Source organism: Beta vulgaris, chromosome 3, assembly GCF_026745355.1.
Source record: "Beta vulgaris subsp. vulgaris cultivar EL10 chromosome 3, EL10.2, whole genome shotgun sequence".
NCBI classification, from domain to species: Eukaryota; Viridiplantae; Streptophyta; class Magnoliopsida; order Caryophyllales; family Amaranthaceae; genus Beta; species Beta vulgaris.
Genome location: NC_079204.1, coordinates 48367885 through 48381575, shown reverse-complemented (window position 1 = coordinate 48381575; position 13691 = coordinate 48367885). Strand labels below are relative to the sequence as shown.

At 39.4% G+C, this 13691-nt stretch overlaps 1 protein-coding gene across 1 annotated transcript; it reads right to left on the bottom strand.

Annotated features, from left to right (window-relative positions):
- Window positions 1-9961: 9961 nt before the first annotated feature.
- On the bottom strand, window positions 9962-13487 carry LOC104889224 (rhodanese-like domain-containing protein 9, chloroplastic). The gene is made up of 6 exons (XM_010674397.3): window positions 13314-13487; window positions 11901-12157; window positions 11663-11813; window positions 10818-10903; window positions 10450-10554; window positions 9962-10362 (listed from the first exon to the last, which is right to left on the bottom strand). Exons 1-6 carry the CDS (start codon window positions 13352-13354, stop codon window positions 10301-10303), a joined length of 702 nt encoding a protein of 233 aa, XP_010672699.1. The 5' UTR covers window positions 13355-13487; the 3' UTR covers window positions 9962-10300.
- Between the last annotated feature and the right edge of the window lie 204 nt (window positions 13488-13691).

Here is a 13691-nt window from a genome sequence, read left to right as displayed (position 1 = left end):
AACTTTCTGTCCCGAAGCTTTACAAAATTTTTCCAAGCAATTACGTATGACTGTGGCTTGCTCAATAGATGCCTCCGTAAACAACATTATATCATCTGCAAAAAAGAGGTTAGAGATAAGGGCGCCACCATGGCTGACTTGTATGGGCTTCCAAGCACCACCGATAATTGCTTCTTCAATTATATGATTCAATCTCTCCATACACAAAACAAATAGATAAGGAAACAAAGGATATCATTGTCTTATACCTCGAGTGGGTTTAAAAGAATCATATAATTGATACTGAAACATAATTCACGTACTTGTAAATTGTAACCCCTTCTTTAAAATATGGTACGACACTATTATAGAAAATTATTTACCATGACTTGAATTTGATCCATTTACAACTTTGACACCTCATATTTGACATTTTAAATTTACTAATAATATCTTAACTATCATGAACCAATTATTAATAAGTGTTAGCTTCTGTTAACTAATGTCATTATCAGCAGCCAGTAGGGGAAAAAAACTACAATAAATACCCTTGTCTAAACAAGTCCCTCCATGATTTAGTTACCTATCATTTTAAATAGTAGTAACGGAGAAAACGATTAAAAGAAAAAAGAAAAAAGAAAAAACAACAACAATAGTTAGCATACATTGCCCACAAAAAAACAAAGAATTAGCACTCTTACTGCTATACTGCTAATACTGGGTAATCAAACCTGGGGATGCCGCTTCAATCAATACATTTAGAAAAAGAATCCAATAACTGAGACACACGAACTAACTAGTATATTATTGCTCTTTCTTTTCTATATAAAGTTTTATTTTAATTTTTTTTCCAGCAATTTTTTTTAGGAGTAGCATATTTTTAGGGGTAGCATATGCTACCCCTTGTTACTTAATAGATCCATCTTGTTTATGATAGAGACATTATGTTTATGTTCAGATTTAAATATATTTTTAGGAAAATTTGCAGCACCCAATGCAAGTCATAGGTTTTTGGCATGGGTGGTGATAGACGGGCGATATATAAGATTGACAATTAAGTCGTGTCGATGATTTCATGGCTTGTGACAACCTAAGAGCATATATATATATATATATATATATATATATATATATGTGTGTGTGTGTGTGTGTGTGTGTGTGTGTGTGTGTGTGTGTGTGTGTGTGTGTGTGTGTGTGTGTGTGTGTGTTTTCTGTCTAGAAATTAAGGTTAATGGTCTGTGCTGAGCAAGTCCTTAAGTCTGAGCAGAGCTGGTTATCAGTTCACCGGAATCCTGCAAAACACAGAAAAACTACCCCGGGGGTTGTTCCGGGATCGCCCCTCCGACGCTCAAGTCAGTTGATGATTGAGGTAGAGAGAGAGTCTAGAGTGAGAAACTCAAGTTAGTTAGGTGAGAATTCAATGTAGAGAGAGATGCTCTCGTTTTTGTAGCTTAGAATTGCGTACCTTTGTCTGATGAGACAACCCCTATTTATAGAGGAGAGGAGCCCCAATAAATGAGAGTATTTTAGTCAGCTCCAGCTGGTGGAGGATTTGCTTCCCTAGATGTAGGGGTATTTTAGTAACTTTGCCATAGGTGGGCTGGTCCAAGAAATGAGCCCAAACAATTAGCCCCACGCCAAGTGATCGGAGTAGAAATCGCCATTTTAGCTCGGTTGATTGGTGGAATAAGGTGATTGCATTTTTGCCGATGTTGAACGGGACCCAAGAATTTTCATGACGGATCGTAGCGGGGTCCAGGGGTGAAACGCCCTGGTGGGGGTTAGGGGGCAACGCCCCCGAAACTTTTTCGAAGCCTTGGTTGAGCTAAGGGGATGCTTTTGAGGTAGGCCGACCAGGTACTTTTGAAGCTGGCCGACCAGGTGCTTTTAAAGCAGGCCGACCATGACTCGTTGAGGCTGACCGAGCAGGTTTCGCTGAGGCTGGCCGAGCAGGTGCTGGCCGAGTAACTCCCTTGGCCGAGCAGGTGCTGGCCGAGCAACTCCCTTGGCCGAGCAGGTGCAGGCCGACCGGGCTGAGATGGTGCCCTAGCCGAGCAACTCCCTCGAGTCGAGTTGGTCGAGGCGAGCAGCTTTCTCGTGCCGATCTGGTCGAGCTGATGGGGGTGCTTCGAGGCTGGCCGACCGGATAGTGATGGTGCTCTAGCCGAGCAACTCCCTCGAGCCGATTTGGCCGAGGCGAGCAGTTATATCGTGTCGAGCTGGTTCCACTAGCCGACCAGGTGCGCTGGCCGAGCAGCTCCCCTGGCCGAGGGGCTCCTCTGTCCGACCAGGTGCCCAGGTCGAGCAGCTCCCCTGGCCCATTGACTCCCCTACCCGAGCGGGTATCATGGCCGAGGGCCGAGCAAGTAACATGGTCGAGGGCCGAGTAGGTACTCTGACTAAGTGGCAAGTGGCCGACCGGGTGGCTTGGCTTCATGGTGCCTTTAAGACTTGGCCGACCAGGTAGATTGGACGCCACTCGGATGAGGGGCTCACGAGCTCCATGTTGCCCGAGTGGGTGCGAACGAGCTACTTAGCCATAATTTGGCTAAGTATGAGAACGACTCGTCAAAGGAGAGTGGGTCTCCTAGTGGCCGAGCGGATAGGACGCCACTCGGATGAGGAACTAATGAGCCCCATGCTGTCCGAGTGGGTGCCATGAAGTACTTAGCTTTAATTTAGCTAAGTATGAGAGTGACTTGTCAAAGGAGAGACTTACTCCTAGTGGCCGAGCGGGTCGGACGCCACTCGGATGAGGAGCTAATGAGCCCCATGCTGTCCGAGTGGGTGTAGGGATGGCAATCCAATCCGAATCCGACCCTAGTCTGCTCCGATCCGAAGGAAAAAATCCGAGTTGACTCCGATAAAAAAGTAATCCGACTCCGTTTAAAAAATCCGACTCCGAGTCGGAGGAGGGTCGGAGTCGGATCTCATAAAAAAATCCGACATCCGAATCCGACTCCGACTTTGAGTCAATCAATCATTTTTTCTTATTTATGTAATGTATTATTTATGTATAATCTGACTTCGACTTTCAGCCAGTTTTATTATATAGGCTTTTCCCACAGAAAAAATAATTAAAAAATTGGAAGAAAAATAAGTCGGATCAGGTTCGGAGTCGGACGTTCGGATTTTAAGTCGGATGTCCGGATTTTAAGTCGGATTTCGGAGTCAGATGTTCGGATTTTAGGTCGGATTCGGATTTTCAAAGTCGGATCTCGGAGTCGGACTCGGATTTAAAATCCGACTTTCTGTAGGGTCGGAGTCGGATTATGCATAATCCGGTCCAAGTCTGACCCGTTGTCATTCCTAAGTGGGTGCCATGAGGTGCTTAGCTATAATTTGGCTAAGTATGAGAGCGACTCGTCAAAGGAGAGAGGGTCTCCTAGTGGCCGAGCGACTCGATTTGTTTGCACTTAGTTATTTTCGCTAAGTGATAGGGTACTCCTGGCCAAGCCGAGGAGGTACCGCGAGATACACGCTCGACTCGGGAGGCTAATGAGCCCTATGTTTGGCCGAGGAGGTGAATTTGTTTGCACGCTCGACTCGGGAGGCTAATGAGCCCCATGTTTGGCCGAGGAGGTGAATTTGTTTGCACGCTCGACTCGGGAGGCTAATGAGCCCCATGTTTGGCCGAGGAGGTGAATTTGTTTGCACGCTCGACTCGGGAGGCTAATGAGCCCCATGTTTGGCCGAGGAGGTGAATTTGTTTGCACGCTCGACTCGGGAGGCTGATGAGCCCCATGTTTGGTCGAGGAGGTGAATTTGTTTGCACGCTCGACTCGGGAGGCTAATGAGCCCCATGTTTGGCCGAGGAGGTGAATTTGTTTGCACGCTCGACTCGGGAGGCTAATGAGCCCTATGTTTGGCCGAGGAGGTGAATTTGTTTGCAAGCTCGACTCGGAAGGCTAATGAGCCCCATGTTTGGCCGAGGAGGTGAACTTGTTTGCACTTAGCTATTTTCGCTAAGTGGTAGGGTACTCCTGGCATAGCCGAGGAGGTACTGCGAGATATGCTCGACTCGGAAGGCTAATGAGCCCCATGTTTGGCCGAGGAGGTGAATTTGTTTGCACTTAGCTATTTTCGCTAAGTGGTAGGGTACTCCTGGCATAGTCGAGGAGGTACCGCGAGATATGCTCGACTCGGAAGGCTAATGAGCCCCATGTTTGGCCGAGGAGGTCTTCTAACGCTACTCAGATCCCGAGTAGGTTCGATTATTAATACTTAGCCGTTTCTCGGCTAAGTTAGTAGGACGCTCCTTTTCTAACGGAGGAGGTGCCCATGATGGAGATTCTCGACTCGGGGAAGCTAGCTAGGGAGATCCATGCTTCCCGAGGAGGTCTTCTGACGCTACTCAGATCTCGAGTAGGTCCAATTATTGATACTTAGCCGTTTTTCGGGGGTGGCTTCTCCATATTGAGTGCCGTTGGAGAAGTTTTTATTCAGGAGATGACGAACATCATCGCACCTCCATCAAGTATATTCATTTGACCAGCTGAGGCGTTTAAGCAATTAGCCCCATGCTGGATGATCGGATAGGGTAGCATCATTCCTTCCCAAGGCGATCGTCCAGCGGAAAACGAGAGAGATCCATGTTCCTAGGGGACCCGGCTGGGCCCGAGAGGGGGGTGAAACGCCCTCAAACTTTTGCAAAGTATAGTTTTCCCGAGCAGCTCCCTTGGCCGAGACTGTGCCTCGCTTCAAGTTATGTGCAAGACTGAGTGGCCGACCGGGTCCCTGTCCGAGCAGGTATCAGTGAATTACTTAGCCTAAATTTGGCTTAAGTATAAGGGCGGCTCGACGAATGAGAGAGGGTCTCCTATCAGCTGAGCGCCTCGACAAAGGAGAGAGAGTCTTTTGTTAGCCACATGTCATCCGAGTGGGCGCCAGTTAAGTACTTAGCTTGAATTTGGCTAAGTATGAGTGACTCGGCAAAGGAGAAGGGATCTTCTATCAGCCGAGTGGGTCAGATGCCACTCGGATAAGGGGCTAATGAGCCACATGCCGTCCGAGTGGGCGCCAATTAAGTACTTAGCTTGAATTTGGCTAAGTATGAGTGACTCAGCAAAGGAGAAGGGGTCTCCTACTGACCGAGCGGGTCCGGATATGGAGGATATGAGTCGATTTGAGCCTCACCACTTTGTCATCATGAATGTTCCGGTATGCTGTACTAATGAGCCACATGTCGTCCGAGTAGGCGCCAATTAAGTACTTAGCTTGAATTTGGCTAAGTATGAGTGACTCGGCAAAGGAGAAGGGGTCTCCTACTGACCGAGCGGGTCCGGAAATGGAGGATATGGGTCAATTTGAGCCTCACCACTTTGTCATCATGAATGTTCCGGTATGCTGTACTTAGCCATTTTCGGCTATGTTAATGAGATTTCCCCCTCCTGACTGAGGAGGTGTCATGGCGAAATTCTCGCCTTTTGAGTCTCCTTTTGCTCGCCTTTATTGACTTGATAGTCTTAGCTTTGCTGGGCTGATCTGGGTGATGCAAGGCTTTTGACAGTGTGCCTTTGAAGCTGAGATAAATTTCTCATAAGTTGAGTAGGCATCTGAGGCCAAGTAGATGCCTCGGCTAAGCAAGCATCCAAGGATGAGTGGGTACATCGGAGGAGTAGGTACCGTTGATGAGTTGGTGCCTTTGATGATGAGTAGGCACATCTGGCTGAGCATATTCTTTTCGCCGAGTGGGCACCCAAGGATGAGTGGGTACCCAAGGATGAGTGGGTACCTTAATAGGCCCCTCTGGCTGAACTACATCATAAAATCGAGGGTGCCACTTCTTATTCTGGAGAGGTTTTACGGTTCTAAGTCACCACACCCCTTGCTCAGGTCAGTCTTCATGGGTTGTGCTCTTTCATACAACTTGTTCCGAGTGATAACATGTTTTATCCTTTTGAGGTTGACGCGATCCTTCCCTCTATTTAGGCCCTAGCCGGTTAGGCTGACCATCTCATAAAGGACAATCTCCTCACGACGAGTGGAGACCATACCCATCCGACTTTGCTCGAGAGTTTGTTGAAGATGAGATGCAATAAAGGTGACGTTTGTTGAAGATATAGGCATTGGGTCAGCTACTCATATCTGACCTGATGCTGCGGGATAACCGACTCCGTTGTGGATTCTCCATTGGGATCGAATCCTCATCATTCGAATAGAGGGATAGCACCACAGGTGCATATGAAATGCTTGAGCTCTTCAGGAACGGTTGGCTTGGGAGCATGTCTTCATGGTTGGGGCCATTGCTGAGCAGTAATGGGGTATTTTTGCTGAGTAGCAACAAGGTGAATCTTGCTGAGTGGTGGCGAAGTAACTTCTTATACTTTCCCCACAGACGGCGCCAAACTGTTTCTGTCTAGAAATTAAGGTTAATGGTCTGTGTTGAGCAAGTCCTTAAGTCTGAGGAGAGCTGGTTATCAATTCACCGGAATCCTGCAAAACACAGAAAAACTACCCCGGGGGTTGTTCCGGGATCGCCCCTCCGACGCTCAAGTCAGTTGATGATGAGGTAGAGAGAGAGTCTAGAGTGAGAAACTCAAGTTAGTTAGGTGAGAATTCAATGTAGAGAGAGATGCTCTCGTTTTTGTAGCTTAGAATTGCGTACCTTTGTCTGATGAGACAACCCCTATCTATAAATGAGGGTATTTTAGTCAGCTCCAGCTGGTGGAGGATTTGCTTCCCTAGATGTAGGGGTATTTTAGTAACTTTGCCATAGGTGGGCTGGTCCAAGAAATGGGCCCAAGCAATATATATATATAAAATTGTTAAAAATAAGTCAATGTTTGTACCGTTCGCTAAAAATAAGTTATTCTTTTGATTATTCTAAACTAAGGCTATGTTTAGTTCACCTTATTTTTGCTTATTTCAGATCTAATCAGATCAGATCAGATCAGAAAAAATAAGTTCAGATCAGATCAGAAAAAATAAGTTCAGATTAGATCAGATCAGATCAGACCAGATCAGATCAGATCAGATCAGATCAGATCAGATCAGTTCAGATCATATCTGCTTATATTTAAACTCATTATTATTAACTATCTTTCCACTACATATTAATAAAATTATAATAATTGAATATTAATAAAGTACTCATTGAGACGAATCAAACAAGACCCCACATGACTATATTTTTTCTTATATATTGAGAAAAATCTAAAAGATTATCTCTAATTGTGAATAGTGTCAAGATTCTAAGTGAGAAAGATAAAAAAAATACAAAGGAAGTATTTTATTATTACTAGTACATTGTTCAAAAGAATTATTATTGTTGTTGTTGTACTTATTAATTATTAATATTGGTAATTAATATTAATCTTGTTGTTACCATTATAAATGTCATTGTTATTATTATATCAAGTTATTTTGTTGTTATTAAATAATAGAAAATTAAAAGTCACGTGTTAAGAACATAAGATTGACGCAAAAATAAGAAATATATAAAATATGATATCTCAAATTCATGACAACGAAACTACTAAGTTCGGATTACATTTCAAAATAAGCTAAGTGTGAGATACAAATTATAAATTTAGATTCGGTATACCTCTTCCTACCGAATTCCAAATCTCTCTAGCTATTTGAAGTTGCACGATATTTATTTATTTATTGCTCAAGTCATAGTTGTTTGTATATCTTATTTTATTTTATATGGAAAAAAAGAGTTGAGTTCGCCGACTTCTCAAGTGTGAAACTTTTTTTAAGGGAAAATGTGAAACATTGTATAAGTGCTCTTATAAAATAATGACTTGAGTTATATAATTATTTTTAGTAAAAATAATGACTTGAGTTATATAATTATTTTTAGTAATAATAATAATCATGATTATAATTATTTTTTAGTAACAATAATAATTATGATTATAATTATTATTGTTGTTCTTACAATAATGATAATAATAATTATTATTGTTAATAATAAAAGTTGTGTAAAAGTTGTAATAGAAATAAAATGATAATAATAGTAATACTATAAAGTAGATCTTATAATGTATTGCATAATAATGATTTACAAAGTAATAATATAATAGTAATAATATATTTTATAAAAGATAAGATCTTGTAAATCAGATTAGATCAGTTCAGATCAGATTAGATCAGTTTAGATCAGATCAGATCAGATCAGATCAGATCAGATCAGATCATATCAGATCAGATCAAATCAGATCAGAAAAAATAACTTCAGATCAGATCAGAAAAAATAAGTTCAGATCAAGGCTATGTTCAGTTCACCTTATTTTTGCTTATTTCAGATCTAATCAGATCAGATCAGATCAGAAAAAATAAGTTCAGATCAGATCAGTTAATTCAGATTTTGCTTATATTTTAAAATCATTATATCTTTCATAACATATTAGTAAAAATTATAATAATTGAATATTATTAAAGTACTCATTGAGACGAATCAAATAAGACCCCACATGACTATATTTTTTCTTATATATTGAGAAAAATCTAAAAGATAAGATCTTGTAATCAGATCAGTTCAGATCAGATCAGACCAGAAAAAATAAGTTCAGATCAGATCAGATAAGTTCAGATCAGAAAATTTCAGGTGAACTAAACATAGCCCAAATCAGATCAGAAAATTTCAGGTGAACTAAACATAGCCTAAGTCTAGCTTTTATACCTATCCTAATAGAATATTCATGGAAGTGAAAGCGGTCTAATGGACCGAGAAAAAACTTGGATAGCCCCAGCCCCCATACATTGCGTTTAGAAAGATTTGATGATACTATATATACTGATAAGGTGCACCTTTCTTATAGGGGGTTCATATATTAGAGCACCATTACTCATGAGTGAAAAACTCAATCATCCCACTCTCTTTCTAACTTTCTCTCTCTAAAAAATAGCATCCCACAATCTTTCCCCACTCATCTCCTTAACCATGAACCATTTTTCAATCATCCCAACTACTTTTACTTGCTCAACTACTTTTTTATCCCACTCAACTACTTTTCTCTCTCATCACCCCATCACCATTATATAATATTTTTATTATTTACGTTTTAATAATATCAAATATTCATTACTAACTGATAAAAAAATTAATTTATAAATACATAATTAGCGTTTTTAGCATTAACTAAATTAAATGTACAAAAATATTATTTTTTTTTAAAGTGTAAAAGTGGGACATATTTCATATAAAATAAGCAAAATTATAGAAAATTAGTAAATAGCTAGAAAAAAATTTATCCAAAATATTACAAAATGGATCTCTAATTGTAGATCTCTGAAAAATAGAGCCATTGGTATTTTTTTTAATTTTTTTCGCTTTGTATTTTTTAAGATATTGCATTTTTAATATTTATAATTGTATTATTTCTCTCACCTGTCATTTGACAAGTGTCAAATTCTGACGCGCGCGTCAGAAAATCTGACACACGCGTCAGAATTCTGACAAAGTCAATTTTTTTTGGCTTTCCCCAAGCCAAAACGACGCGTTTTGGCTAATTTTCAGCCAAAACGCGTCGTTTTGGCTGGGGGAAAGCCAAAAAAAATTGATTTTCGTCAGATCAAGCAGTGGGTCCCACTCCCACGCCTGATCACCATTTCACTCACCCCATCCCATTTTTTTGCCCCAATCACTCTCATTCAACACATGATCTTTTTTTCAATCATGATTAAGACTTTTTTTTTCTCAATCATCTCATAATTCTTGTTTTTCACTCATGGTTAATGATGCTCTTAGGATACTTCACCATTGAGTGTGATTAGTTAGAAGTAGTTGTGGGATGGTATCATTGAAGAGAGGCATGTCAGATGAGTAAGACTATATGCGTATGTTCACTAACATACAATAACAAAATTTGACAAATAGATCCTCTATATCTATCCTACTTCCTTAGTGCAAGTACTTCCCCCACCTCTCTTTCTGCATGATATCATTACAAATCTACATTATTTTAACTTCAATTATTGAAGCATACTACAAGATCTTTCTGCATAATTATCAACTTATATTTACAAATCTACATCACTTTCAACTTCAAATAATTTAACAAAATTCAAGATACTTGAAGTTTCATGATGGAACAAGAAGAGAAATAGGCCCTAACACTATAATATCCTTGACAATTTTGAGATTCATATCTATTAAACCTCCCTGAAGCTTTACATTGATGCTGCAACTACTAATTAAAACAAACAGATAATGCTGCAAGCTAATGATGACGGAAACCAGGCTCCAAATTCATAAACAAAATTTCCATATAAAATTGTGATTCAAGAATACTAATTTTCTTAGACTTTGGCTAATGACAGAAAATCGCAACTGTTTTTTCTTCGGTCTCCACCACCTACCCTTATAATTGGTCTAGCTTGCAGGAAGCAGTTTTTCGGCCAGGTCAGGGAAGAAAGTGATGAACAGAAATGCACCTGGATGTTGATAATCAGAAAATCAGCTCAAGGACATACAAATTATAACCAAAATTTCTAAATGTAAAGGTCAAAAGTAGGGCTTACAAACAAGAACAGTTCCAAGTACAGCTGAAATCTTTCCCTGAATCGTAACTAAACCAGCTTTACCGGCATCTTGTAATTCGGTAGAACCAACGGATTCGAATGTGCCTACATGATTAATATAAAACATAACATTCAGTAAATTGTTAAGCATTTACAGTTACATGGACTCTTCAATTCACCTCAAGTACCATTGTCAGATCCTTGACACTCGGATGTTGACACGGACATTTGGACATTCATTTTGGGCTAAGATCATTGAAAATTTTCATAGAATAGCCGAGTCAATGTCAGACATAGGTATACGAGTCCAGGTAACATAGAGTTAAGCAACATGTATACACTTTATAGTACTCCTATCAGATCAGTACCTGGTTTTACAGACTGAAGTCCGGACGTTATGCATGCTACATTTTTGAAGCCCTGTTCTTCCAACTTTCTAGCAGCTGAGTTGGACCTGTAAGTGTTTGATCAAACATATGGTCCAATGTTACTATCATATGTAATATTAATAATGTATTTTCTAAGGCCTACTAGGAACAGGGGATATGGGGAAATGATAACTGATTAGAGACCATAACTATGACTCTTCGGCTCCGTTCAAAAATAATCAATCAGATATAGTAACTTAGGATGTCCCAGAAAGGCAGAAAACATGGTCATCTTTCTATGGTAATGGTTTATAACTAAAATTTTTAATATGCCGCTAGTTATTCGTAGAAAGGTGATAGACAAAATCAACTATTACACTTCGTCATTTTGTAAAACTATGTCATATCCTTAACTATGAAGGTTCGGACAATGTGACAACTTTTCCCAACAGGAGTACAAATTTTGTCCCTTCTTCTATTCTCCAAAATGAAGACTTGAGAGCTAAAGTGACATATCTTCACGTCGAACCCAGTATATGAACTTGGAAACCACACATGATGAGCGCTAAGATGACCTAATGAAATGCCTATGCAAACAAAGAGACAAATGCCAAATAGTTCCCTCAATATCAAAGCTTATTCATGAAAGAAAAGTAGCTATTTTTTCCCACAGAGCTAACCAAGACAAACTTCTGTATATCTCACTCCTTAGAAACTAAGTCAGTTTGCATCAGATTTCGAATTTGAGCTTAAGGATTGATACATTTCAAAATTGACATATAAGTAAGTGAAACATTTCAGTAAACACAGTTTTTCTGACAGCAAAATAAGCTAGAGATACCAACCTCAATCCTTCCTGACATACAAGCAATAACTTGCTATCAGGCGAAAATTGGCTCTTCACAGATTGCAGAAAATCAGGGTTTGTTTTAGTGAAAGGCAAGCCATAGAATAAACCCGAAAAATTGTTGTGCAGAGTCCTTTTTATGATTGTGCCTGCACAATGTCAAACATCAGTAACATAACAGAACTCAAATAACATGAACTTTTCTCTCTTGAACCATTCTAGGAATAAGATTATACCAGGGTCATTGTCTTTGTTTTCAATGAAAATGGGAATATGATAACATGATTTAATGTGAGCTCGCTCAAATTGAGTTATATCTCGTACATCCACAATTGCATACCCTTTGGATGCTACAAGATTTTTAGCTTCATCAGCATTAACATAGTTGACTTCTGCTCGAATTCCAAAATGTCTCCTCCGATGGAAGGATCTCTTGGGAAGCAACCATGACCGATGGGAAGTCTGGAATGCCAAGGAAGATGCTCGAACATCGCTGAAAAACATATATACCTTATAACCTTAAGCTCTCACTCATGTTTGACAATAAGCACCCCTTTTCATATTTTAGGCTAGCTTATTTATAAGGAAAAAATTATTTTTAATAAGTTAACCTTTGCGCGTTGTTCCTCGAATAAGTCAACCTTTCAATTAACTATAAATAAGTTATCTACTTTTGCTAGAAATGAGTTAAATCACAATGTCATCCTATTAAAATGTGACACGTATTATAATTTCAACGTCATTAACTCGTTTACGGCATAAGTAAATACAAGGTTAATTTATTCTAATATAATCAAAAGATTGACTTATTTTGAAAACATTTTGGCTGACTTATAAAAAACAATTTTTCCTATCTATAAATATGTACTAGCACAAATAAAAATCTAAAAGTAGCATCGCATATGCCTCCTTAACTTCATTGATTCATGATCATACTACAATCAAAAAGAAATCATAAAGCAAAACATATTGTAGTATACTGAATCAATATACAAATATCTTTGATTTAATGTAATATTTTCTTCTTGTACATTTCTTTACTATAATGAAGAAAAAAAACATGTCAAAACAGTTATGAACCCGATCCTTTTTTAAACAGTGGCAGGACCAGAACAGGTGGGCAAGCGTAACTCGTAAGTCGTAAGCGATGGCCTCTCCGACCATTTTGGATATCTATCAAATTTCGAAGGTAAAACCCTAGTTATCGCAATGAAATGTTCTAAAGACTGATGTCTTGGCCTAGTGGTTAAGATTGAGGTGATGCGAACGATAGGTCACAGATTCGAATCCCTTTTTTTCTTCTTTGTACTTTGTACCGCTTTCGTGGCTCATATGGATAAAAAAAATTGTTCTAAAGACTCGGTCCCGTTAATAACAAATTTCTAGTTCCGCCACTGCTTTTAAATATTACGACTTACGAGTACATTTATGTAAAGAAACAAAATTGAGAGGGGTTTTGCTAGCGTATGCATTGATCTTTGTTATCTAACGTTTGCCAAACTTCCTAACTGAAAGTGGTTTATTTAAGCAGTTCATTTAGAGGAAAACTCAAGAGGAAGTTGTTAATTAAGTCCTATAAAATTTATAGGAGAAAGTTGAATTAAGTGGAGCAGTAAATAAAATAGGAGAGACATAAGTGCGTTAATTACCTGCGAAAAGGAAGCAGTGTAGAGTAGCTAAATGCTGCCATGAAGAGGACTAGAGGAGAGTATTATTAAAACACCTCCGTCACACTCTAATTCCCGGCAAAGCTTTCTCTATCTCTCTCTCTCCTCTGATCTCCCTCTAACGGTCATGGAAAGAGGACATGAAATTGGAGATACGCAATGGTTTTAAGCCACGTGGCCAAGAAATCGGATAAATTTCTCTATTTGTGAATGCGAGAGATATCCTTCATTTTTTTTTTCTTTTTTCATTTTTCATTTGGTATTTAGTGAACATTCTCGAGCTTGTTCCACTCTAATAACTAGCCTGCCAAAAGCTAACTCAACTTGACAACCCGATCCAAACTTGATCTGAAATTAGCA

What these genes read in the sequence shown, in the direction of transcription:
- LOC104889224 (XM_010674397.3), bottom strand. Translation starts at nt 13,354, where the DNA reads ATGGCAGCATTTAGCTACTCTACACTGCTTCCTTTTCGCAG. An exon ending in ACACTGCTTCCTTTTCGCAG is followed by an intron (nt 12,158 to 13,313) that starts GTAATTAACGCA and finishes TATGTTTTTCAG; the next exon opens with CGATGTTCGAGCATCTTCCT. An exon ending in GTATGTCAGGAAGGATTGAG is followed by an intron (nt 10,904 to 11,662) that starts GTTGGTATCTCT and finishes AAACACTTACAG; the next exon opens with GTCCAACTCAGCTGCTAGAA.